A 22,773-nucleotide genomic window follows, 5' to 3' on the forward strand; every position below is an offset into this window, starting at 1 on the left:
CGCGTTTTGGGGGAAAGAAAACGGAGCCATGGAGGCCTAATGACTGCTGCCTCTCACGTTGAGTGATCGGTAACGCACCGTTAATGACCAATCACGTCTCTTGGCTGGCGGGCTGTAGGTGGAAGCCCCCCTGCTAATGAGGCCGATTCGGAGCCGTGAGGACCAAATTAATCCAATAGCTTCAGGATTACCATACTTGTCTCAGAGCGACATGCGCGCCCGAGACCTTGGAAGTTTCGTATTGGTGCAGTTGCGTTGGAGCCGTCCAATCCTACTCTTGGAGGGTCGTTTGTCTCTTCCTGCTTACTCCACAAACATTCCTCCCTTCCTCTTCCCCTCTCGAGACTTCTTCTCTTCCGTCGTCGCTTAATTTCCCAAACCATTGCTTCGGCATTTCCGTAACTGAGTCCGCTCTTCCTCGATACAGAGAATAGATAGACTTCTCCGGTTTCACAATGAAATCCCTGCAGTCCCTGGCATATAAACTTCAGTACTTGGGTACTGCTCCCATCTCTTTTTAACACTGACTACATAAGAACATAAGAATGAAGGAGACTGCAAGAGACCATAAGGCCTACAATAGGCAGTTCCATGTCCATTACCACCTGTCATCCCTATCCATAAAGTTCTCTAACCATTTAAAACAACCGATACCGGTAGTTTCAGTGCTCACTACATGTCTCTAACCGTTTAAAACAACCGATAGTTTCAGCGCTCACTACGGGGTTACTCAATCTATTCCATTCGTTGACCACCCTATTAGGAAGCCAATTCTTACCCATTTGCTTCTTAAATCTAAATTTGTCCAATTTAAATTCATTACTGCGAGTCCTGTTCTGTTGTTTTAATATGATGACCTTGTTTGCGTCACCCTTGTTGGAGCCTTCGACTTCATAATGAGTAGTTTCTGGTCATATAAAATTGCCAGGCGGGAGCTAGATTAAAGGTGTAAGTAATTGTTTGGGGTGAAAAGGTTAGTGTGACCTAAACAGCATGGTATAAAAGTTCATGTTGTGTTGTGTGGTGTTAAAGGAAGGTCACCAGTTTCTTTTGGCCATTCATGTATTGTTTTCAAGTGACGCAGAACCGTTAATTAACGTTCCAACCACATTCTTGCAGTGTTTCTTACTGGCCCCGGAGGCTGCAGATACATCGACGATAAGAAAAAAAAGAAAAAAAAAAGAGGAAGAAAAGAAGTCGAAGATGAGAGAGGGAGAAAAAGGTGAATGGATGAAAGGGGAGGGACAGAGAATATATTTGAGAAAATGGTTTGTGGGAGTTTGAACTCATAGAATTGTGTGTGTGTGTGTGTGTGTGTGTGTGTGTGTGTGTGTGTGTGTGTGTGTGTGTGTGTGTGTGTGAGTGAGAGAGAAAATGTTCTGTCATTTTAGAAAATAAAACGTAAAATGTCCCATAGCACTCAGGAAAATACTGTACAAAAACACCATTTTGTAGCTACCAAGACCAAATTGTCCCATCAAAACAAAGCAAGGGCTTTCGGTTCAAGAGGTTAACACAGTGGTTCTCAACCCTTGGTGCTTGTACCCCAAAAGTGGTACGAAACCTTAATCCTGGGAGTACAAGACATGATAGCCAGTGCAATGGTACTGTATATATACCATGAGAAAGCATAATGTGCATTCATTGTACCCTAATAATTAGCATTTCTAACTTTAAATAAAGTACCTTTGTTCAGTAATTGAATATATCTAATTATTTCTAAGCAAGGTTTGTATCACTGATCCTTTCTATCTGTTTGCACTGTATTTATATTAGAGGGGGGTACGAAAACTTTTTTTGAAATAATTAAGGGATACGGGCACTGAAAAAAAGTTAAGAACCACTGCGTTAACATATCGAGTATGGCCCCTCACACACCCTACTTCAGAGTCACATTACTCCTCTTTCACGAACATTCCGTTGCTGGGCTCCAGAGCCGAGTTTATTGCCAACGTGTCTTCCGACGAAGACTGGAGTCCAGAGTATCCGGGCGTTGTACTGCAGTGGGCATTCCAAAGAGCTCCGGGAGGCGGAGGATAGAAAAAGACGAAGTTCTTTTCCCCAAACGCCTCGGATACCTTATATGGAAATATACAGAAAGGAGCAACGTCACAGAATGGTCTATTGAGGGAATCAATTTAAATGTTATCTAATGAATGAGCTGGGACAGAATACAAGAGTGTTTCAGGTACTGAAGAAGCTAATGCGTAAAGTAAGATAAGGAAGAACCTCGCATTCCTCAGAAAATTCCAAGTAGATTCAATATTGTCTCTCACATATACGTATATAAATATGTATTTATATATGCGCATGATTGTTATTGTATATTTGTGTATACAGTATGTGTACATGTATGCATTTATGCACGTGCATAAGCGAATATGTGTATATATGTATACATGTAAATTTCTATGTGAGGACATGAAAAATATGTTTATGTATATATATATATATATATATATATATATATATATATATGTAACTATATATACTTGAATGTGTATATGTATGTGTGTGTGCCTAGGAAAAATAACGAGAAAAACGAAAAGGAAAGGCCAGTTTCATTGGAGTGATAGATCAAAATATGTAGAATTAATATTCAGAGAGTTAAAGGAAAGTAATAATCAGAACCAAAGCAGCCTTGCTTTGGATGTGCTGTGTCATGCTGCATTGCTTCTGCATTGGGCGAGGTGCAGGGATGACCCGTCATCCAGGAGCCAAGAAAAGAGGGAGGGAGGGGTGGTGAATGGGAGTGGAGTATGTGGGGATGAAATGAGTGGGTGTGGATTTATACCTTTGACTGGCTACCTCCCTTGTAAGAGGGGAGAAGCTATTGGCGTATGTATGTAATAATCAGAAAAAAGGAAACCAAAAGAACTCGCTTTGACTAATATGGAGGTATTGATAGAAAGAAAATTCGAGATATATTATTATCTAAAGTAGAAATAAACAAATATAAGTTCCTTTTCCAACACTACACTCATACCTGGCATAAGTTCTTTTTCATTAACGTAGAATGGTTTGTGCTTCTGAGATTGCACTGCATTGCGGTTTTCCGTCATTCGAAAGGTTAAAAGAATATAAGAGGAGATCCCACATGCGATAGTGAGGTTTGGGTGGTCTAGATAGGACTCCCATCAGATGATATGGTCTGTCTAGCGCTGTGTGGATGGCTGTTGGGGCTGAAGCCCCCCCCCCTAAAAAGGGGGTTCTTTCAGTACCTCAGTGTAGAGGTCGAGAAACCTGCCACGTGCACACCGGTAGATGGCAGACTGCAGTATTAGTGGCAGAAATATATTCAACACTTCCTTAAAATGTAAGATTGAATATTACTTTTATCCAATATTCTGGAAAAAAGCTAAAGTGAGAATATATACTTCAATTTGTATTCAAAACCGTCTTATTCGTGCTACAGAGTACATCTCTTTAAAAGCGTCATCTATATATACAAAATTTAGGTTAGCTCCCCACCACCACCACCACCACCACCACCACCACCACCACCACCACCACCACCACCACCAACACCACCACCACCTGCGTAGAGCTGATGGCCAGGGGTGGTTGCTGCTGTTTGGCCCCCAATTCTTGGGGTTGGGGGGTGGTCCCACGACGTAGACGCTGCAGCTCTCACGCAGCAATAATCACAACAACAGATAATCTACCCTCAAACAGACAACAAGCATTTTGAACAGACAAGCCATCTCACTTCTCACCCTGACGACCGACGCACCATTCGACGTAAGAAAGACTTCCCCACAGACTCAGACTATACACCCTTCATAGACAGTCAGACAAAACTCATAATACATAATCTCAAGCACTCGTCTGCCTGTGGCCCTGATAACATAAGCAACATCCACCTAAAACACATTGGACCACAAGGTATACACGCACTCACAAACATTGCAAACTACAGCTATTCACACAACACTATACCTGACATCTGGAAGCATGGTCAAATAATCACCATTCCAAAACCGAACAAAGACCCAACAATCCCAACATCGCACCGCCCAATCACACTTCTCTGCACCCCCTCTAAAGTCATTGAACGCCTAATACTTAAACTTGTCACACCACATATTCCCCTTGCTGACTCACAACACGGTTTTAGGCCACTACACTCCACAAACACTCTTCTGATAAACCTCACACAAAGAATTTTAGATGGCATCAATTCAGATAGGCCCCACCACAGAACACTTCTCATAACATTAGACATTAGTAAAGCTTTTGATGCTATCCCCCGCCACAACCTAACAAATAAAATATATAACACAGACATGCACAATAACACCAAAAGATGGCTGGCCAATTATCTGGCAGGTAGGAATGCTTACGTGTCATATAATGGCCAATCATCGCACATCAGAAACATTAAAATGGAGTACCACAGGGCTCAGACACCTCAGAAATACAAATCTCTTCCTACGCAGACGACATAACAATCACATGCACACATCGTAACAAGACAAAGCTGCAGAAATAATCCAGCCATACCTTGATACACTCAACACATGGTTCATCACAAATAGACTCAAAATAGCTCCAACAAAATCTACAGCAACACTTCTCACCAACTGGACAATAGAACACAAATACATACCTCATCTCTACATCAACAACACTCTAATACCACACACAAACACACCGAAAATTCTTGGTGTAACATACGATACATCCATGTCTTTCAAACAACACATCACAAACATAAAAAACAAATGCACACCTAGACTTAACGCACTTAAGTCAATCACTGGAACGACATTTGGACAAAACAAAGAAACTAATATAACAATATACAAACAATGCATACGCTCAGTGTTGAATTATGCGAGTCCTGTATGGGCTCCTAATCTCAGTGAGACACACCACAACACCCTTCAAATCATACAAAACAAAGCCCTAAAAACAATTACAGGCTGCACAAATACAACACCAACAGACCATTTACACCATGAAACAAAAGTCCTCAAAGTCAAGGACCACCTCGACATGAGAGGCACACAAACACTTGCCGCAGCCACCACAAACACATCACACCCGCTACACTACATAGCAGAACACCCACACACACCAAGAAACATTAAAACAACACCCAAAGACCTTTATTACGCACAAATACTCTCTTCTCTTCCTCCACAACCACCAAATACCAGCCTCCGGAAACATATTCATAATCATATCACACACCGCTCCATTAACACACTGAAAGACAACACACTGCTGCATGCCAGACCCCCTGATATCCACCCTTCTGAATCCTCTCTCCCACGAAAGGACAGAGTCCACTTGGCCAGACTGCGGTGTGGCCACCACCCAGCACTTCTAAGCTACCAGAAGAGGCTGGATGACCGCATTGTGAACAGCTGCCCAGGATGTAACACTTCACCCCATACCATACAACACATAATGGAAGACTGCATTATACACAATCATGCACGCAAACAACACAACATACACTCTATAAAGGATTTGTGGGAAAACCCAGTTTCGGCAGTAGCATTCCTTGGGGAGACGGGACTGCTCGGACAGACAGTCTAGGGAACAACAACAACAACAACAAACCACCACCACCTTAACCACTACCCCAACCACCACCACCACCACCACCACCACCACCACCACCACCACCAACCACCACCACCAACACCACCACCACCACCACCACCACCACCAAAGTGTCATCTACGTTTACAAATTTCAGGTTACCCCCCAAAAAAAAAAATATATATATATATATATATTATATATTCTGGCTCGGCCACTGGTCCAGCATCATGGACACTGGGAGGGGAAGGTGTTGCAGGTGGCAATAAATGTATCGGAGATAATTTGAAATGTGTACCGAGCCACCATAAACATTGGAATAGAATAAGAGCGTGTTTACACGTTGAAGGTTGATGCACGACTAGCAAGCCACGCCAAGCCCAGAATTGGCGGGCAAACTCACAGGAGCTCGTTTGGGTTGAATACTTGGTTCTCCCAACAGACTCGTATACAAAGTTACACTCTTTATAATAAATAGTCAATACAGTTTATAATGAAATTACTGTCCAACAAACCTATACTAATTAACAATACAGCTGGAAAATATACAACGCAATTGTACGATGCTACAACGTACCGCACCATCACATAGGAAGGGAGCAGGAGAGGATCAGAAGAGAAGGAGTAGTAACTACACGAAATATTTAACTGTGCATAGACGTCGCCGGGGGCCGAATAAATTGAGAGGATGTCATTAAGCAGACCAAGTTCATTAACGCAAGCCAGCTAAGTAATCTTATAGTTGATTTTCGTGATTCACATCGTGATGAGCAGCATGTCTTTACGTACTTCATTCTGGGCATCGTTGGATGATTATATTGAGTGCAGGGAACGGCAAAGTTTACGTCACGGGATCCACGCTTCTTTCCTGCGTACTCATTCCAAGCGTTCTGCTATGACGGACGGGTGAGCATACAAAGCCACCTGCAGCCCTGTATGCATATATATGGGGGCCGTAACAGTATGTAAAATGCAAATTTTATTTTATTTTTCTTTACAACGGCACGTTTCCAACGAGGGAAATTCATGATAGAGTTGTTGGAGTTGGTGCACATGTGTCTGGGGCATGTGTTTGTATATTATTGCCGACTCGCCATTCGGGCACGTCCATGTGCGCGCGCACGTTTCACCAAGTGTAATTAATAATCCCGTGACTTAAGTGGGCTTTGTTGAATGTGCACTCGCGTGGGTGCAATCATCATCCTTGTCCCTGAATTCAAGGCACAAATCAGTAAACATGAGAGACTAGGGAAGGTGGGACAAGAGAAAAAAAATAGCAATGGAAAAATTGAAGGAAAGAGAGGGAGTGAAGAATTCCTTTGATATCGTGGGAGGATGGAGGAGGATGAAAAGGAAGAAGTGAGCGCTGTGCTACGGAGCCGCGCTTTGATTGCTCAAGGGTGTCCTACCTACTAACTGGAACACATTACTTGTCGAGCCTACAACAAACTGTAAACTTGAGATGGAGAGATGAAGATGAAAAATAATCAACACTTACAGTATTCTGTGTCGATATTGAAATCTCTCTCTCTCTCTCTCTCTCTCTCTCTCTCTCTCTCTCTCTCTCTCTCTCTCTCTCTCTCTCTCTCTCTCTCTCTCTCTGGGATCCCTCTGGATAGAAGGAAGGTATGGGCCATTTGCACGGTCAAACGGTTTGTCAAACCCGGTTTGACAATCAATTGTTTGAGGTTATATTTGACCGTGTGAATGAATTGGTGTCAAACACATTTGTAAAACGTGTTTGACAGCCAAATACCTCATTCACACGGTCAAACATCACCTCAAACAATTGTTTGACAAACATGGAATGACAAGCTGTTTGACCGTGCAAATGGCCCTTAAGAGACATTTGTTGGGTGGCTTTCTCTTGATTGTTATTAAACCCTTCTTGATCGACTGAATGTCACCCTTTTATTTCTTTAAGATCCAGGCCATTCTATTCAGTTACGCTCGACACCTTGGCCAGAAAACGGCTCAATGCTAATCGGGTGATGCGGATTTCAAGTAACTTTTTTTATAATTTATAATGAGCCTACCGTGTACTGGTGGTGTCAGCTTCGTCATTTACCAGGTGGAACTAGAGTGTATTTTATTCCGACAAATCCACAAGAAAAACTATAGATGAGAGCGCCTACACACACACACACACACACACACACACACACACACACACACACACACACACACACACACACACACACACACACACACACACACACACACACACACACACACCGCATTACTGGTGTAGTAGTACAACGCTCGACGTCTTCATCTGAGGTCGAAATCCCGGCCTCGGACAGAACTGCATCACATCACATCTCGAGCTGGCGGCGCTCTATGTCTGGAGAACGAGGAGCTGTGTGTGTATGCGTGCACGTGCGTTTATGTTTGTGCGTGTATGTGTGCGTTTTTGTGTGTATGTGTGTTTTCGTGCACGTGCGTTTCGTTTGCACGCGCGTGTATATGCGCGTGTGTGCGTATGTGTGTGTGTGTGTGTGTGTGTGTGTGCTTGTGTGTGTGTGTGTGTGTGTGTGCGTGTGTGTTTGTGCGTGTGTATGTGTTTGTGCGTGCGTCTGTTTGTGCGTGTATGTATGTTTGCGTTTGTGTGTGCGTCCGCGTGTGTGTGAGCGCGTGCATGTGTATGTGTATGTGTTTGTGTGTGCGTGTCTTTGTGCGTGTATGTGTGTGTTTGTGCGTGCGTGCATGTGTATGTGTATGTGTTTGTGTGTGCGTGTCTTTGTGCCTGCTTGTGTGTGTTTGTGCGTGCGTTTGTGCGTGTGTGTGTGTGTGTGTGTGTGTGTGTGTGTGTGTGTGTGTGTGTGTGTGTGTGTGTGTGCGCACGCGTGTGTGCGTGCTCGTGTTTCTAAACATCCAACGACCTGCCTTAGTAAGTGACAAATATTTTGTGTCCTTTATCTTGACTTTAACTCTAATCCAAGTCCTTCCTTTGTCATAATCTTTACCGTTCTTTCTCTAGCCCGAACTCTCCCTTTAATATCATCTTTTTAATTGTCCTTTGTCAGCCATTCCCTGATCTTTACTCTGGTCTGTACAAAGGCCTGGGCCCTGGCTCCTGCTTTGACATTTGCTACCACCTTTACCGTGACCTTCCAGTATAACTTCTACTTAGATTTTTGCCTTCATAATTCACGTTTATCAACCTTTATCACCATTGCCACTCTTCGTTTCTGAGTAATGCCTTAGTTGAAACAAGCGCTAGAAACCTTTATTCCATCACAATATGTGGCCGGGTTGCTCATAGGGCAATGCAATTTGGTGAACGTTTGACCCTTTAGAACATTGAATTTGTAGCAGTCTTTAAGCTTAATCTTGTGTATTAATGTAATGTATCTAATATGCACAAAACAAAGAAAACGGGGATACGGGAAAAAACGGGAAATCGGATAAAGCATCATGGCTCTGAGTTTCGAAATGGATGCTGAAAACTGACACAGAAGGATTCGGAACAGACCTTTAAGGAGGGCAAAATTTCGTAGATCCACTGAACTTTATGATATTGATCTTAGAGGAAAGAGAAAATGAACAAACCGGAGTTAGAAGTGATATAGAGGTATGGAAATCAGGTGCTACAAGTTTCCAGAGTTCGAACTGGAAGGGCCATCCTTCTTTTGCAAAACCGCGTAATTACACGAGTTTTGCGACAACTGCGAAAGAATCCACTGACTTATATGTGCACCATGGGCCAAGCAATCGTGAAAGGAGCCGGTGTCAGTGCTGGTGTTGCTTGGGGCTAATAATGGTGGTGATAGAAGTGGTGATAGTGAGCGCGCGCGATTGCGTCTGTGTGTGTGTGTGTGTATTTACCTAGTTGTATTTTACGGGAAGGGGAGCTACGCACTTGGTGTCCCGCCTTTGTATCTCGCAGTGTCTAATTTTCTCTTAAATTCGTGAATGGTTTTTGCACACACAGTTGCACACTTGTTTCGTCCAGTTGTTCCAAGTGTTCAGTGTGTGTGTGTGTGTGTGTGTGTGTGTGTGTGTATTCACCTCGGATCTGCTGTAGTCTCTGTCGAGACAGCCAGACACCACCCTACGGCAGTGAGCTCAGAGCTCATTATTTGCCGATCTCTGGGTAGGTCTGAGACCACTCACACACCACACACCGGGACAGCAAGGTCACAACTCCTTGACTAACGTCCCGTACCTACTCACTGCTAGGTGAACAGGGGTTACACGTGAAAGGAGACAAACCCAACTTATCTCCGCCCGGCCGGGGAATCGAACCCCGGTTCTCTGGCTTGTGAGGCCAGTGCTTTACCAATCCGCCACCGAGCCGTGTGTGTGTGTGTGTGTGTGTGTGTGTGTGTGTGTGTGTGTGTGTGTGTGTGGTGGGCGCTGAAACTAACAGTTGTTTTAAGAAATAGGCAGACAACTTTATGGATGGGGATAACAGGTGGTCATAGACATGGAACTGTCTAGTGTAGGCCTTATGGTCTCTCGCAGTCTCCTTCATTCTTGTGTTCTTATGTAAAATGTACGGCAGTAGTGATGGAGTTTATATATAGATACACATAAACATATATATGTATACATAAACATATGTACGTATATATTCATATACATTTAGCTAAAGGTTAAACGTCCCTCTATGGATTGACTAAAACCTGACTTGTCCAGGAACCATTCAAAACTGAATGAAATAATGTTTGTTTGTCCAAAACATAATAAGCAAGATATCCCGTTGTATTGAAGGTACAACATGACAGATTGTGTCATTGCTGATTGACTCGTTTTTTCATTGGGGAACATATGGATCTGACTGATAATGAATAATTACGACCATCAGTAGGCCGTGTTTCAAATACATTTTTCAATCTCTCATGTTGGACCCGACCGTGTTTTGCCGGTAGTTTTTTTTCATGAAAAATCGAAGCTGACAATTAATATGTGCTTGTGTGTGTTTGTGTTTGTTTTTGTGTTTCTATGTGTGTGCGTCTACGCATATGCGTTTGTGTGTGTATGTGTGTGTATCAGTGTGTGTGTGTGTATCAGTGTGTATGTGCGTGTGTGTGTTTGCGCGCGCGCGTTTGTGTGTGTATGGGTTTGTGTGCGTATGTGTGTGTGTGTGTTTGTGTGTGTGTGTGTGTATGTCTGTCTGTGTGTGCGTATGCGTGCGTGTGTGTGTGTGTTTGTGTTCGTGTGGTCCATATAAGATCTATACAAATAGGCCAGCGATCGGTTTCATGCCAGTCATTTTTCTATATCATAATTTATTTATTGGATTAAAATTAACTACGAACCCCAATATAACTTTGCCGTTTTCGTAATATTTCCAATTACCATCTGTCGAACTCGTTACAGATTAGGTCAAACAATGGAAAGAGAAGCTCTCGTTGAGAAATGCGAAGCGAGGTCACAATGACGTCATGGGAACCTCGCTCCCGCACTGTCTGGTAACCTCGTTTATATTAATCTTGGTTCGCTCGAAGCAGCACATGTTCGTGTGTATGCATATGCACTCACTCGTGCACGAAGGTCATAAGTATAGATTACAAGAGACCTCGGAGAAACGCTTGTTTAAATAAACAGAACGATTTGAGTGCGAGGATACCGTATGATGTCCCAACATAGCAAGGGCTAAAGTAAACGAGGTGTTGATGGGGGACACGGCCTCCGAGGCATGACTTAGCTTGTGTCAAAGCATCAGACTGGGCCTGACGACTGCCCGTGTTCTGTCAAAGCAAGATTGGAGAGAATTTTGCCATCGAGAATTGCTTAACTGCGGTGGTCATCAAATCAAGACAATGCATTTGGGTCGATGGGCCACAGCAGTGACCAAGAGACATGAAACGAAGTTAGGAATTCTAAAAGGCGGATAGTTAGACAGGCGGTAGTGTATATGAATTAATAAAAAAGTAACAGATGGTACATAAGAGACAGTAATGGTAAAGAGATGGAAGACAGAATATACAAAAGATGTAGAGAAAAGATAGTCATTATCATTATTTTTTTTTTTAATAGTAATGGAAAGTGAACGGAGGGTTTGGATGACTAATGTTACCCTTGGTGCTTAATTACTTAATTGCACTGGATTAGGTTAGGTCGGGTCAAGCAGGGTCGCACTGTCAAAATCGCGTCAGGTCTACCCTTGTGGGCGACATAACGCACGTTCCATGCCACGTGGTTATCGTGGTTTGTACAATGCAATCCATTCAGAAAACAGACAAATTATTTCCGCGCCGATTGGAACTTTACTTTTTACTTATTTCCCTGGTATCTCCTTACTAGTAAAAGGGTCATTAGGTTGTTACCTGTCTATAATGAACTCTTTCTGCACCAGTTTTAACTTTCCCTTATACTCTGATTTCCGCCAGGACATTCGTCTCATCTTTGTATTTGTAAAACAAGTTAATTATACGTTGCTGATAAAACGCAACACTCCTCTCAGGGTGGGACGAAAAATGATATGAAAAATGAGTACTTGAGAGCGAGTGAAAAAAATTGTAAAAAGGAATGATTGTACCCATGCCACTGTATGAAGCAGAAACATGACTATAAGCAAGGCAGAAAATAAAACGTGTGTAAAGGTTTTCGGGAGCATTTACGAAATATTGCGGGTTTCACAAGGATTGTGTTGAATAAGGAAGTAAGGTATAGAACGGAGGTGGAGAGTTTTTGGGTTTGTTTCGATATATACATAAACATATCCCTTTTTATATTCCCATGTGCATTAAGTGCTTGTGTACGTTAACCATACAACAGTAAACACCTAATTTTTGCGTAAATAAGTCTGTTTTTGTCTACCACCAAGCTTTTGTTGTTACTTGGAACACATTGACGTATGTCTGCATTCCAGCAAAGAAAAAAAAATGCTACTTAATAGAAAATGAACTAGTCGAGTATAAAAGGCTTAATCAACTATATACTTGAGATGAAAGACTTTCTTATTAAGTTCTGTCAACTTGATTATATATATACATATATATATATATATATATATATATATTTATATGTATATATATATATATATATGTATATATATGTATATATATATATATATATGTATATATATATATATACACATATATATATATATATATATATGATATGATATAATATATATATATATATATATACGTATTCCAATTTTAATAAACATAAATCAAGGTAGGCAAGTCAAGCCCAACATAATGTCATTAAAACCACACCACTTCACTTCATAGTCTTCACACGTTCGCCACAATCGTAGGTGTGTATGTAGGCTGCGCATCTTTCCAACGCAAATGTTTTCAAAATATGGCATGTATTAATATATTCAAACATCGCCTGTTCTCTTCGAATAGAGAGCAAACTATGTATTAACTAGAGCTCTAACATCCACAAAGGTCACACTTTATGTAGTGAATCATTTAGACTAAAAACTCTCGTCCTGAAAAATTATGAATAACAAACCACGATATCGGGTGCATACGCCATAATGCTAAATACCACAATCAACCTGTGGCAGTCTTGTCATAAAAGTCTAGTGATGAACGCAGAACACCTCACAACCAAGGTGACCTGCTAATTAAGAATGTTATGAAACTTGGCCATCACTGGGCATTACATGCAGAACTGATCTTCGTAGGACAACTAGAAAAGATATGATACTCACGATTCTCTTTGCATTCTGGCGCCTTTCCAGACCAAGTACCGTCTGCTTGACAAACGCGCTCCCTCCTTCCGATCAAGTGATAGCCCTGTGTAAACAGAAAAGTTTATGTCATTTGGTAGATCGTTTACCTGTTAAAAAAAACGGCAGTGATCAGTAAAGACTAAAAAAGGGTGAGGGAATAGAAGTAAAAATTGTTGAAGGTGGAGGTGGATGGAGTGACTTTGATGGGAAGACCAAGAATGAGATGGGTGAATGGGATGAAAGGAGCCTTGAACAAAAGATGAATACCTGTTGAGCACGGTAGGGAGAAGGCAAGGGATAGGTGTGAGTGAAGGGTGCTTGTGAATTGAATATAAATTTCTCCTCGTCTTTATTTTTGCATGAAGGGACGAAGAAGGAGGATCGCCATGTAAATGAATTGGGTGACCCTGCTGTAAAGTGCTGCGTCTTGCTGCATTGCTTCTAACCTGGGCAGCGAGTGAGAGACAGGGATGATCCTCCATTCACAAAGAGCCAAAATAAAAGGGAGAACAAATGGACAACGAACAGGAGTGGGATGAATGTGGGTGGGAGTATGCCTAAGCTAGCTACCTCCTTTATAAAGGGGAAGGAAACTTCTATTATACATATATAGTATATAGACTTATTGCAGAGTGGTGACCTAATGGTGTGAGACTCCGAGCGTTCTTGGGTAGAAATGTGTGTCTTATGGAAAGGAATTTGGTCTCTCAGTATAGCTGTTTTAATGCAGCCAGTTGTTATTCTTAATGCTCTACTTTGTGTTAATTGTAGGATGTCCTTTCTTTTCTTAATTATTGTGTGAATTGATGTGAATGGTGGATGCATATTTAAGTTAGTTTTTTATGATTTTTTCCCCCACAGTGATAAGATTCTGTTGTCCTGTTCTAAGTATCTTTAGTTTATTTTTACTATCACTGAGGTCATTAATGTGTGGTTTGAAGGTCATTTCATAATGATAATCATAATAACTCGCCATAGGCAAAATATAAGAAGTTAGCATGGTGTGATGAAATTGTTTAGCTTTGTATTTCTTGTTAATTCCTTCGTGAACACGGGAGTGCACGAGGATAAATGAAATGTTTTGGTGGCGACCAGAATAAGAAGAAAATATCCATTTTGCACGAAAAGGATTAATTAAGATTGGCTCTCGAATTATCCCTTCTCCATTGAGGTGATGGCAGGAAAATGACTGAAGCAGCCGTTCGGCAGCAAGGATAAAATAAAACAATGTATTCTGGTTCAAAAGAGGTTAAATAGACCAATCATAGTGAGGCGTTCGAGTTTTGTACGTAAACCGAGACATAATAGATGTGAAAGTGACTTTGGCCAAGGTAGGCACTGATGAAAGGACAAAGTTCGAGTCGTTGAGAAAGGATACGTGTTGAATAAAGCTGAGAGGGAAAGGGAACATCCCTATGTATTATGTGCTTTGGTGACGTGCGTTCGAATCCCGCACATATTTTCGATTTCTAGCAGTTACTGCTACATGTGAAAGCGTATAGAACAGAGGGGCTTCACTCGCGGCTAAGCTTCTTATGGTGTAATCTCCTCGCCACCACTTTACTTGTGTACTACATAACTAACAACCGTATCAAAATAATTAATGAAAGCAAATATCATCCCAACATCTAAGCCAAAACAGACAGACCATTCACAGCAACCCAAAGCGTTAACCCGTTCACAGAGATAATGAAGTTTTCAGAGTTGATTAAAACCAAGCGATTATATCAAGCCGAGGATAAGACCCCATAGCGGAAAGGTCAGGGGTATTTCGATTTACTCCTACGCCATGATGACACAGCTTACAAGCAGTGTTGCCTCTAATTTTTGCCTGTGAGTGCGCGCAGAAATTTGCTTGTGGCGGCAAAATAATTTCGTTTGCAATGGAAGTGCCAGAGTTAGAAGAGAGAGAGAGAGAGAGAGAGAGAGAGAGAGAGAGAGAGAGAGAGAGAGAGAGAGAGAAACAGTTGTTGGTTTGACGGTAAGCTACCATATTTTTAGAGACTTTATAAGTTGATGTTTGGGTGAAACTTCTTTATTGAATGGATTTTAATATCATTTGAAAATCTTGTGTGCGTATATTTTTTCTTTATGTGCGCTAGTTGTAAAATATATGTGTGCGCGCACATGCTCACAGCTAAGAGGAAACCTAGTTTTCAAGTTCTACTCTGAACAATACCAAACGATTTTAATGAATTCAGGGAAAGGATTTATGATGAAAGAATTTAGCATACAAAGATATAAATGTTCCCAGAATTCCATGTAAACATGCCGACACATAAAATTTTGTGTCCTAAAGTGAGCTCTTTACCAATCATAGATGATACGGATGGGGACTCGACACCACACGAGTCTGTGACAGTCACGCCCTAAATGTAAATATTGAAGTGAAACGTGTGAATGACTGTTGGTTAGTCCCTAATAAAGAATTCAACATTGCATCCCAAAGTGTGTTCCACGTTTTCTCACTGACACCCAGATAACTCGTGGACCGCAACCCCCCCCCCCCGCCACATCTCCTGAATTTCAGGCCTTCTGACTCTGAAAAAATAAAAACGCCCGTAAGGCGAACAGGAATAAGATGCTTTCATGATTATAATTTATCTTATATTATTTGTTTTTGTTTTGTTATCATTTGTCTGTTTGATTCTCATTTATTATTAGTTATATGTCAATTTATTATTATTAACTATTTACCTGTTTGTTTATTATTTAACTATACCTATGCATTTGTTTATATATTTTATTTGTTATTTACATTATTATAGTTTTTATTTATTAATTTATTATTATGATTTTTTTCGCATCCGACCTAGATATGGACCAAAAGGTCTCCTGTCGGCATGCTCCGCCTTTGTAATCCTTTGTAATCCTTTGTAAAATCAATAGATAACACTCAGGGGGCTTAGCTGAAAATAAAGTAAAATGTCGATTGCAGATAGGAGAGCCGTATTTATTCACAAAGAATTAGATGGATATATAGACTTATTTTATCCCTTGGGGGATGGTTACCATGTAATATGTATGCTCTGTAATTGTTTATGGGAATCTAAAGGTGATGTTTATTTTCAAATGTTGTTTTTGGATGGCGACTCTTGAACAGTTTTGTAAAAAATAATCTCTGCAGGGGATCAGGAAGTCCCTGTGATGGCACGGTTCTATGCAAAACTCGCAGTAACACTTCTAATACAATTTGGTTTAATATTTGTAGTTTACGATGTAGGGTCTTTGAGCCTTCCAGAAAAAAATAACGTTGGGGTAGGATTTAGTATGCTTGTATATTTGTTCAAATGGAAAGGCATGGAAGCCAGCAAACCCTCTGTGGTTTGGAACGCTTTATGGACATAAAAATTATTAAATACACAGTCATGTACAAACTATTACGTACCTGAGGATTAATACTACTGATTTTCTTATTTAAGCAGCTTTTTCAGCTTCTAGTGGAAATGATACTGCGAATATGAATTGTAATTGTTCTGTATCATATTTGTTAGTAATAAACTCATCGATCCGGATGTGCACGTAGTGAATGCGTGCAGGTATACCAGAAGAAGCACCCCGTCTACCATTTTCTACACTCCATTAACAGAAAATGATGACTCTGGTGGTGTTTCTGCGTATCCACATTTTTATCACTCTTTCTCCTTCCCTCTGGAAGGCCACAAGAGATTTCTAAAGGGTTCGTTTGATTCTCAGCTTCTACATGCCGCACTGCTTCTGTGTAGGGAACCATGAGGATGCATATCATATTAGGAAACGGACACACACACACACACACACACACACACACACACACACACACACACACACACACACACACACACACACACACACACACACACACACACACACACACACACACACACACACACACACACACACACACACACACACACACACACACACACACACAAATGCATAAAGAGTGAAACACACCTAAGTACCCGTGATCTCTCTCTCTCTCTCTCTCTCTCTCTCTCTCTCTCTCTCTCTCTCACACACACACACACACACACACACACACACACACACACACACACACACACACACACACACACACACACACACACACAAATGCATAAAGAGTGAAACACACACAAGTACCCGTGATATCTCTCTCTCTCTCTCTCTCTCTCTCTCTCTCTCTCTCTCTCTCTCTCTCTCTCTCTCTCTCTCTCTCTCTCTCTCTCTCTCATACACACACACACACACACACACACACACACACACACACACACACACACACACACACACACACACACACACACACGAATGCATAAAGAGAGATACACACAAGCACCCGTGATCTCTCACGGGCACACACACACACACACACACACACACACACACACACACACACACACACACACACACACACACACACACACACACACACACACACACACACACACACACACACACACACACACACACACACACGCGCGCGCACACACACACACGCGCACACACACACACACACAGACACAGACACACACACAGACACACACACACACACACAGACACACACACACACACACACACACACACACACACACACACACACACACACACACACACACAGACACACACACACACACACACACACACACACACACACATACACACACACACACACACACACACATACACACACACACACACACACACACACACACACACACACACACACACACACACACACACACACACACACACACAAATGCATAAAGAGAGAAACACACACAAGTACCCGTGATCTCTCTCACGCGCGCACACACACACATGGTGTGTTGTTAATTAATTCCAACAGTGTTTCAGGTGATCAGAGTTCGAACCTCACCATGAGCTGAAAATTTCCTGCTCCGCTGCACTGCTAGCCGGTCCTCTAACTCTATTGGGCAAAGAACTGTGCGTTTGCGTGTGTATGTGTGTGTGTGTGCGTGTGTACGTATTTGTGTGTGTGTGCACGTGTGTATGTGTTTGTGTGTGCATGTGTGCACACGTGTGTGTGTGTGTGTGTGTGTGTGTTTACGTGTGCACGTGTGTTTGTGCGTGTGTGTGCTTTTTGTGTATCTATATTCACGTAATGACAAATTGTAACAACCTTTTCATTACAATGAATCGCTACAATTTATCGTAGCGTGTAAACCTTGCTTAACGGAAACTTGTAGCAAAGTCAGAAACCACACAAATGTTCATGTGTAGGAACACTTTTAAATCGAGATATTTCATGTAAATCCCGACAGTTTTCCACAGGAAGGCTAAGCAAATCAGGACGTCAAATTCTATCACCATTTTTATATTCTCGTGGTACCGATATGTTCTTCAAAACGGGCGCATATTAAATCTGAATTTATGATTGCTTAATTCGAAAGAAAATTTGGCATGTAGGCCATCCTACCCAACCACACGCACGTCCCTCCCTGCTCTCCAATACAGTGACATTTGAATATCAATTTGCATGAGAACAGCAGCATTTCATTAATGGTATTCTCTCCTATCCACCCATGAAAAGAGAAAGAATGAAAATGAAAACTAATTTTGATTTTATTAATAACCTATTCACAACACCATTTCATTAATCGTATTCTCTTCTATCCAACTATGAAAAGAGAAAGAATGAAAATGAAAAATAATTTTGATTTTATCAATAATCTATTCACAACATCATTTTATTAATCGCATTCTCTCCTATCTACCCATGAAAAGAGAAAGAATGAAAAATAATTTTGATTTTATCAATAATCTATTCACAACAGCATTTCATTAATGGTATTCTCTCCTATCCACCCATGAAAAGAGAAAGAATGAAAATGAAAACTAATTTTGATTTTATTAATAACCTATTCACAACACCATTTCATTTTACGGCATTCTCTCTTATCCACCCATGAAAAGGGAGAGAAAAAAAATGAAAACTATTTTTGATTTTATTAATAATTTATTCACAGCAGCATTTCATTAATGATATTCTCTCCTATCCACCCAAGAAAAGGAAGAGAGGAAAAAATGAAAACTAATTTTGATTTTATTAATAATCGATTCACACAAGTAAAAGATAAAAAACAATTGCAGTTGAATAGGAATGAAAGTTGTTTATGTTCTTTTGTATTTGAGGAAAAAAACTTGGTCATGTGATTAAATCTTATTAATAATGATAATCAATAATCAATGGTTTATATTAGATTTCTAATAATATCTAGTACTGGGTTATAGAAAATGGGGTGTCTGAATGGCATTCTTATAAATCATTCGTTTCCAGAGAAAGTCGTTCAATAATGTATGAGAAGTGGGTGCGTATGGAGTATATTTCAGAAATATATTAACTCCAATTCAATTATATATTTTTTTGGACTCTGAGGCTAATGTTGCTTGCACAGTCGATTTCTGCTTTTACAAAAGGTGCGTAGGTAACAAAGTAGGTCAAACATTATCATCAAGTTAACAATGGATGACGTAAACTAGAATGATTTGTTACATCTTGTAGCTCAGCATTGGAGAGTTGAATTACAGCTAATTTGATTAAGAAGATGAAACTGAAATCTTATCTTACGTCCAAGGACGTTGAATTTTTACGTTATGAAGTAAATTAACTTTTCCAAAAACAATTATTCCTACTTTGTTCATATATGTATGATTATTCCTACTTTGTTCACATCAATGGTTATTCCTAATTTGTTCACATACGTATATATATTCCTATTTTGTTCGCATCTGTATGTTTATTCCTAATTTGTTCACATTTGTATATTCATTCCTGTTTTGTTCGCATCTGTATGGTTATTCCTACTTTGATCACATCTATGATCATTCCTAATTTGTTCATATCTGTATATTTATTCCTACTTTGTTCGCATCTGTATATTTATTCTTACTTTGTTCACATCAATTATTATTCCTAATTTGTTAACATCTGTATATTTATTCCTACTTTGTTCGCATCTGTATGGCTATTCCTAATTTGTTCGCATCTGTTTGGTTATTCCTAATTTGTCCACATCTGTATGGTTATTCCTAATTAGTTCATATCTGTATGGCTATTCCTAATATCTATATGATTGCTCCTGTTTTATTCACATCTGTTTATTCCTAATTTGTTCACATCTGTATGATTTTTCCTACTTTGTTCTCATCTGTATAGTTATTCCTAATTTGTTCACCTCTGTATCAGTAAGAAAATGGATGATCATTGGAAAAATAGTAAAAAATAAAGGCGCCAGCAATTAGCGTGCTAATAAAAATAGAAAAGTATATGAAGAACTTACCTCTTGACACTTGTACGTGGCTTTAGACTTAACAATATTTCCCGAGATTTCAACGATGCCGAAGAGTGGATTTTCCAGGTCGTCGCATTCTTTGTCTGTGAAAGAGGAAAACATCCTATTAGTTTTAACAGAGATGCATCCTGGAAAATAAGGTCTTTCTACTCTTGATTTAGAGCAATCAGGTATATATGATTGGGACAAAGAATCCTTTTTTTTTCTCTCTCTAACTTTCCATTAGAAAGAAAGGTCCACAGGGGTGTTCCTTTTATTTCAACGAGAATTAGCATTTTTCTTTTCTTTGACTTTAACATCCTTACCCGCCAGAGGTTTCTCTAGGTTAATCAAAATATGCAAGTATTATCCAAGACAAAAATAAATTATATATGGAACCCTGATAGGGTGGTCTAATAGAGGTGTTCAAGTGGATCAAAGGATTTAACAAAAGTGACACAAAATCATCATATTAAAGCAACAGGACAGGACTTGCAGTATTGGGTTTCCTAGTGTAGGCCTTATGGTCTCTTGCAGTATCCTTCCTTCTTATGTTCTTATGTTCTTGATCAAGAAAGAACACTCGAGATAGCTTACACTTGAGCAACTCATCTGAAAAACAAGAACACACATTTGCTGTTGCTGAAAGTGTATCCCTGTTGGGCTACATATTAGGAAGGTTAATGGGGTTTGTCCTGTTTAACACTTGTCTATTATACGTTTGTGCCCCCAAAGACCGTGAGGTCTTGGCGTGGTGGGTACACACGCATAAGTCCCATTGAAGGGTCTCGATAATTAAATAATTATAAATAGAAGACAACAACTCTGTGGACGTCCGGAATTGGTACTACACCAGCTATCGTCTTATCAAAGCACTTGATCAGGTGAGGCTTTAGTATCGTCGTTCTTCTGACGTTGGTATGTTCTTTCTGAGTGCGAGGAAGACTTATGGGTCCCGTGCGAAGTGAATAAAGTGGGAAGCAGCAGGATAGAATAAGAGATGAAGTCATATGCGGAATGTGGAAAAATCGTGAAGATTCTCTTGACGTCTCAGTTGCTAGACCATTTAGCGGATTTTTTTTTCGCACGTTTGGAAAAACATACGCACGCGCACACGCATGCACACACACATGCATGCGCGCGCTCGCGCGCACACACACACACACACACACACACACACACACACACACACACACACACACACACACACACACACACACACACACACACAAACACACACCACATACATACACACGACTCGTGGCGCAATGGTAGAGTTCCGGGCTGCCACTACTGCGGTCCGGGTTCTAATTCGCCCAGGGCTGAAATAATTTCGGTATCACAGTATTACCCACAGATCGGTCATATGTGAGCTCTGAGCTCTCTTCCTGAAGGGAAATAGCTGTCGATCACGAGTCCAGCACATGAACCAAAGACCATGGTGAATCACACCCACACACACACATACGCCACGCAGGCACACGCACACACAAACACACACATGCACACACACACGCACACACACACACACACACACACACACACACACACACACACACACACACACACACACACACACGCACGCACACACACACACACACGCATACACATGCATACACACACACATACACACACACACACACACACACACACGCACACGCACAGTTTGCTATTGTTCGCTTTGATAATCGAACATCTGTCTCCGCCCCATAACTGTGACAGTTGTAACGAGTGGCCAGGAGATACCTCGTGGATATATGGAGGTGTTCGCGGAGTACTTGGGGCAACGTTTATTATAGAAATAAAAAATAAAAAATTCGGAGGAATAAGAAAAAATATGGAGCTTTGTTTTGGAACGTACACGAATGGTAGAGTCTATAGTGTGGAAACCGTTGATAATGCGTAATTTACCCATATCAATTTTGAGATGGGAAGTAGTAATCGGCCTGGGAGAAGAATGAACAAAATGAAAATAATAAAAACAGTTATAGAAAACATAGATATAAAAGTCATAAAGTATATGTGTAGCTTACATATAGAAGAATGATCAAAATAGAATTAAAGCAGTTCTAGGAAACATAGATATAAATGTCAAAGTATATGTGTAGATTACGAGAAAAAATTACATCTCAAAAGAGGAGGACGGCATAACGACTAGAGGCGAATATAAACCAACAGGTTATGACCTGGTGTAACTTAATAAAAAAAAAAAATAAAATAAAATAAAAAAATAAAAATAGAAAATAAAAAATAGTGCTTAACAGATGAAAGTGATCGCTGTCTATACGTCATTTCTCAACGGCATCATCTGAGCGCCCAACGATG

The 22,773-nt window shown here is 40.6% G+C and overlaps 1 protein-coding gene across 4 annotated transcripts in view; it reads right to left on the minus strand.

The window, feature by feature from the left end:
* Hasp (Hig-anchoring scaffold protein) overlaps positions 1 to 22,773 on the minus strand; it is a 773,651-nt gene that overhangs the window by 221,346 nt on the left and 529,532 nt on the right. For all 4 annotated transcript variants that reach the window (XM_076205010.1, XM_076205012.1, XM_076205011.1 and 1 more), the window contains exons 4-5: positions 20,458 to 20,552; positions 13,172 to 13,256 (exon numbers count right to left, since the gene is read on the minus strand). In XM_076205010.1, coding sequence (XP_076061125.1) covers positions 13,172 to 13,256; positions 20,458 to 20,552 — 180 coding nt within the window. The remainder of the gene's footprint in view (positions 1 to 13,171; positions 13,257 to 20,457; positions 20,553 to 22,773) is intronic.

Source organism: Oratosquilla oratoria, chromosome 21 (genome assembly GCF_046742065.1).
Source record: "Oratosquilla oratoria isolate Oo_2021 chromosome 21, ASM4674206v1, whole genome shotgun sequence".
Taxonomy (NCBI): domain Eukaryota; kingdom Metazoa; phylum Arthropoda; class Malacostraca; order Stomatopoda; family Squillidae; genus Oratosquilla; species Oratosquilla oratoria.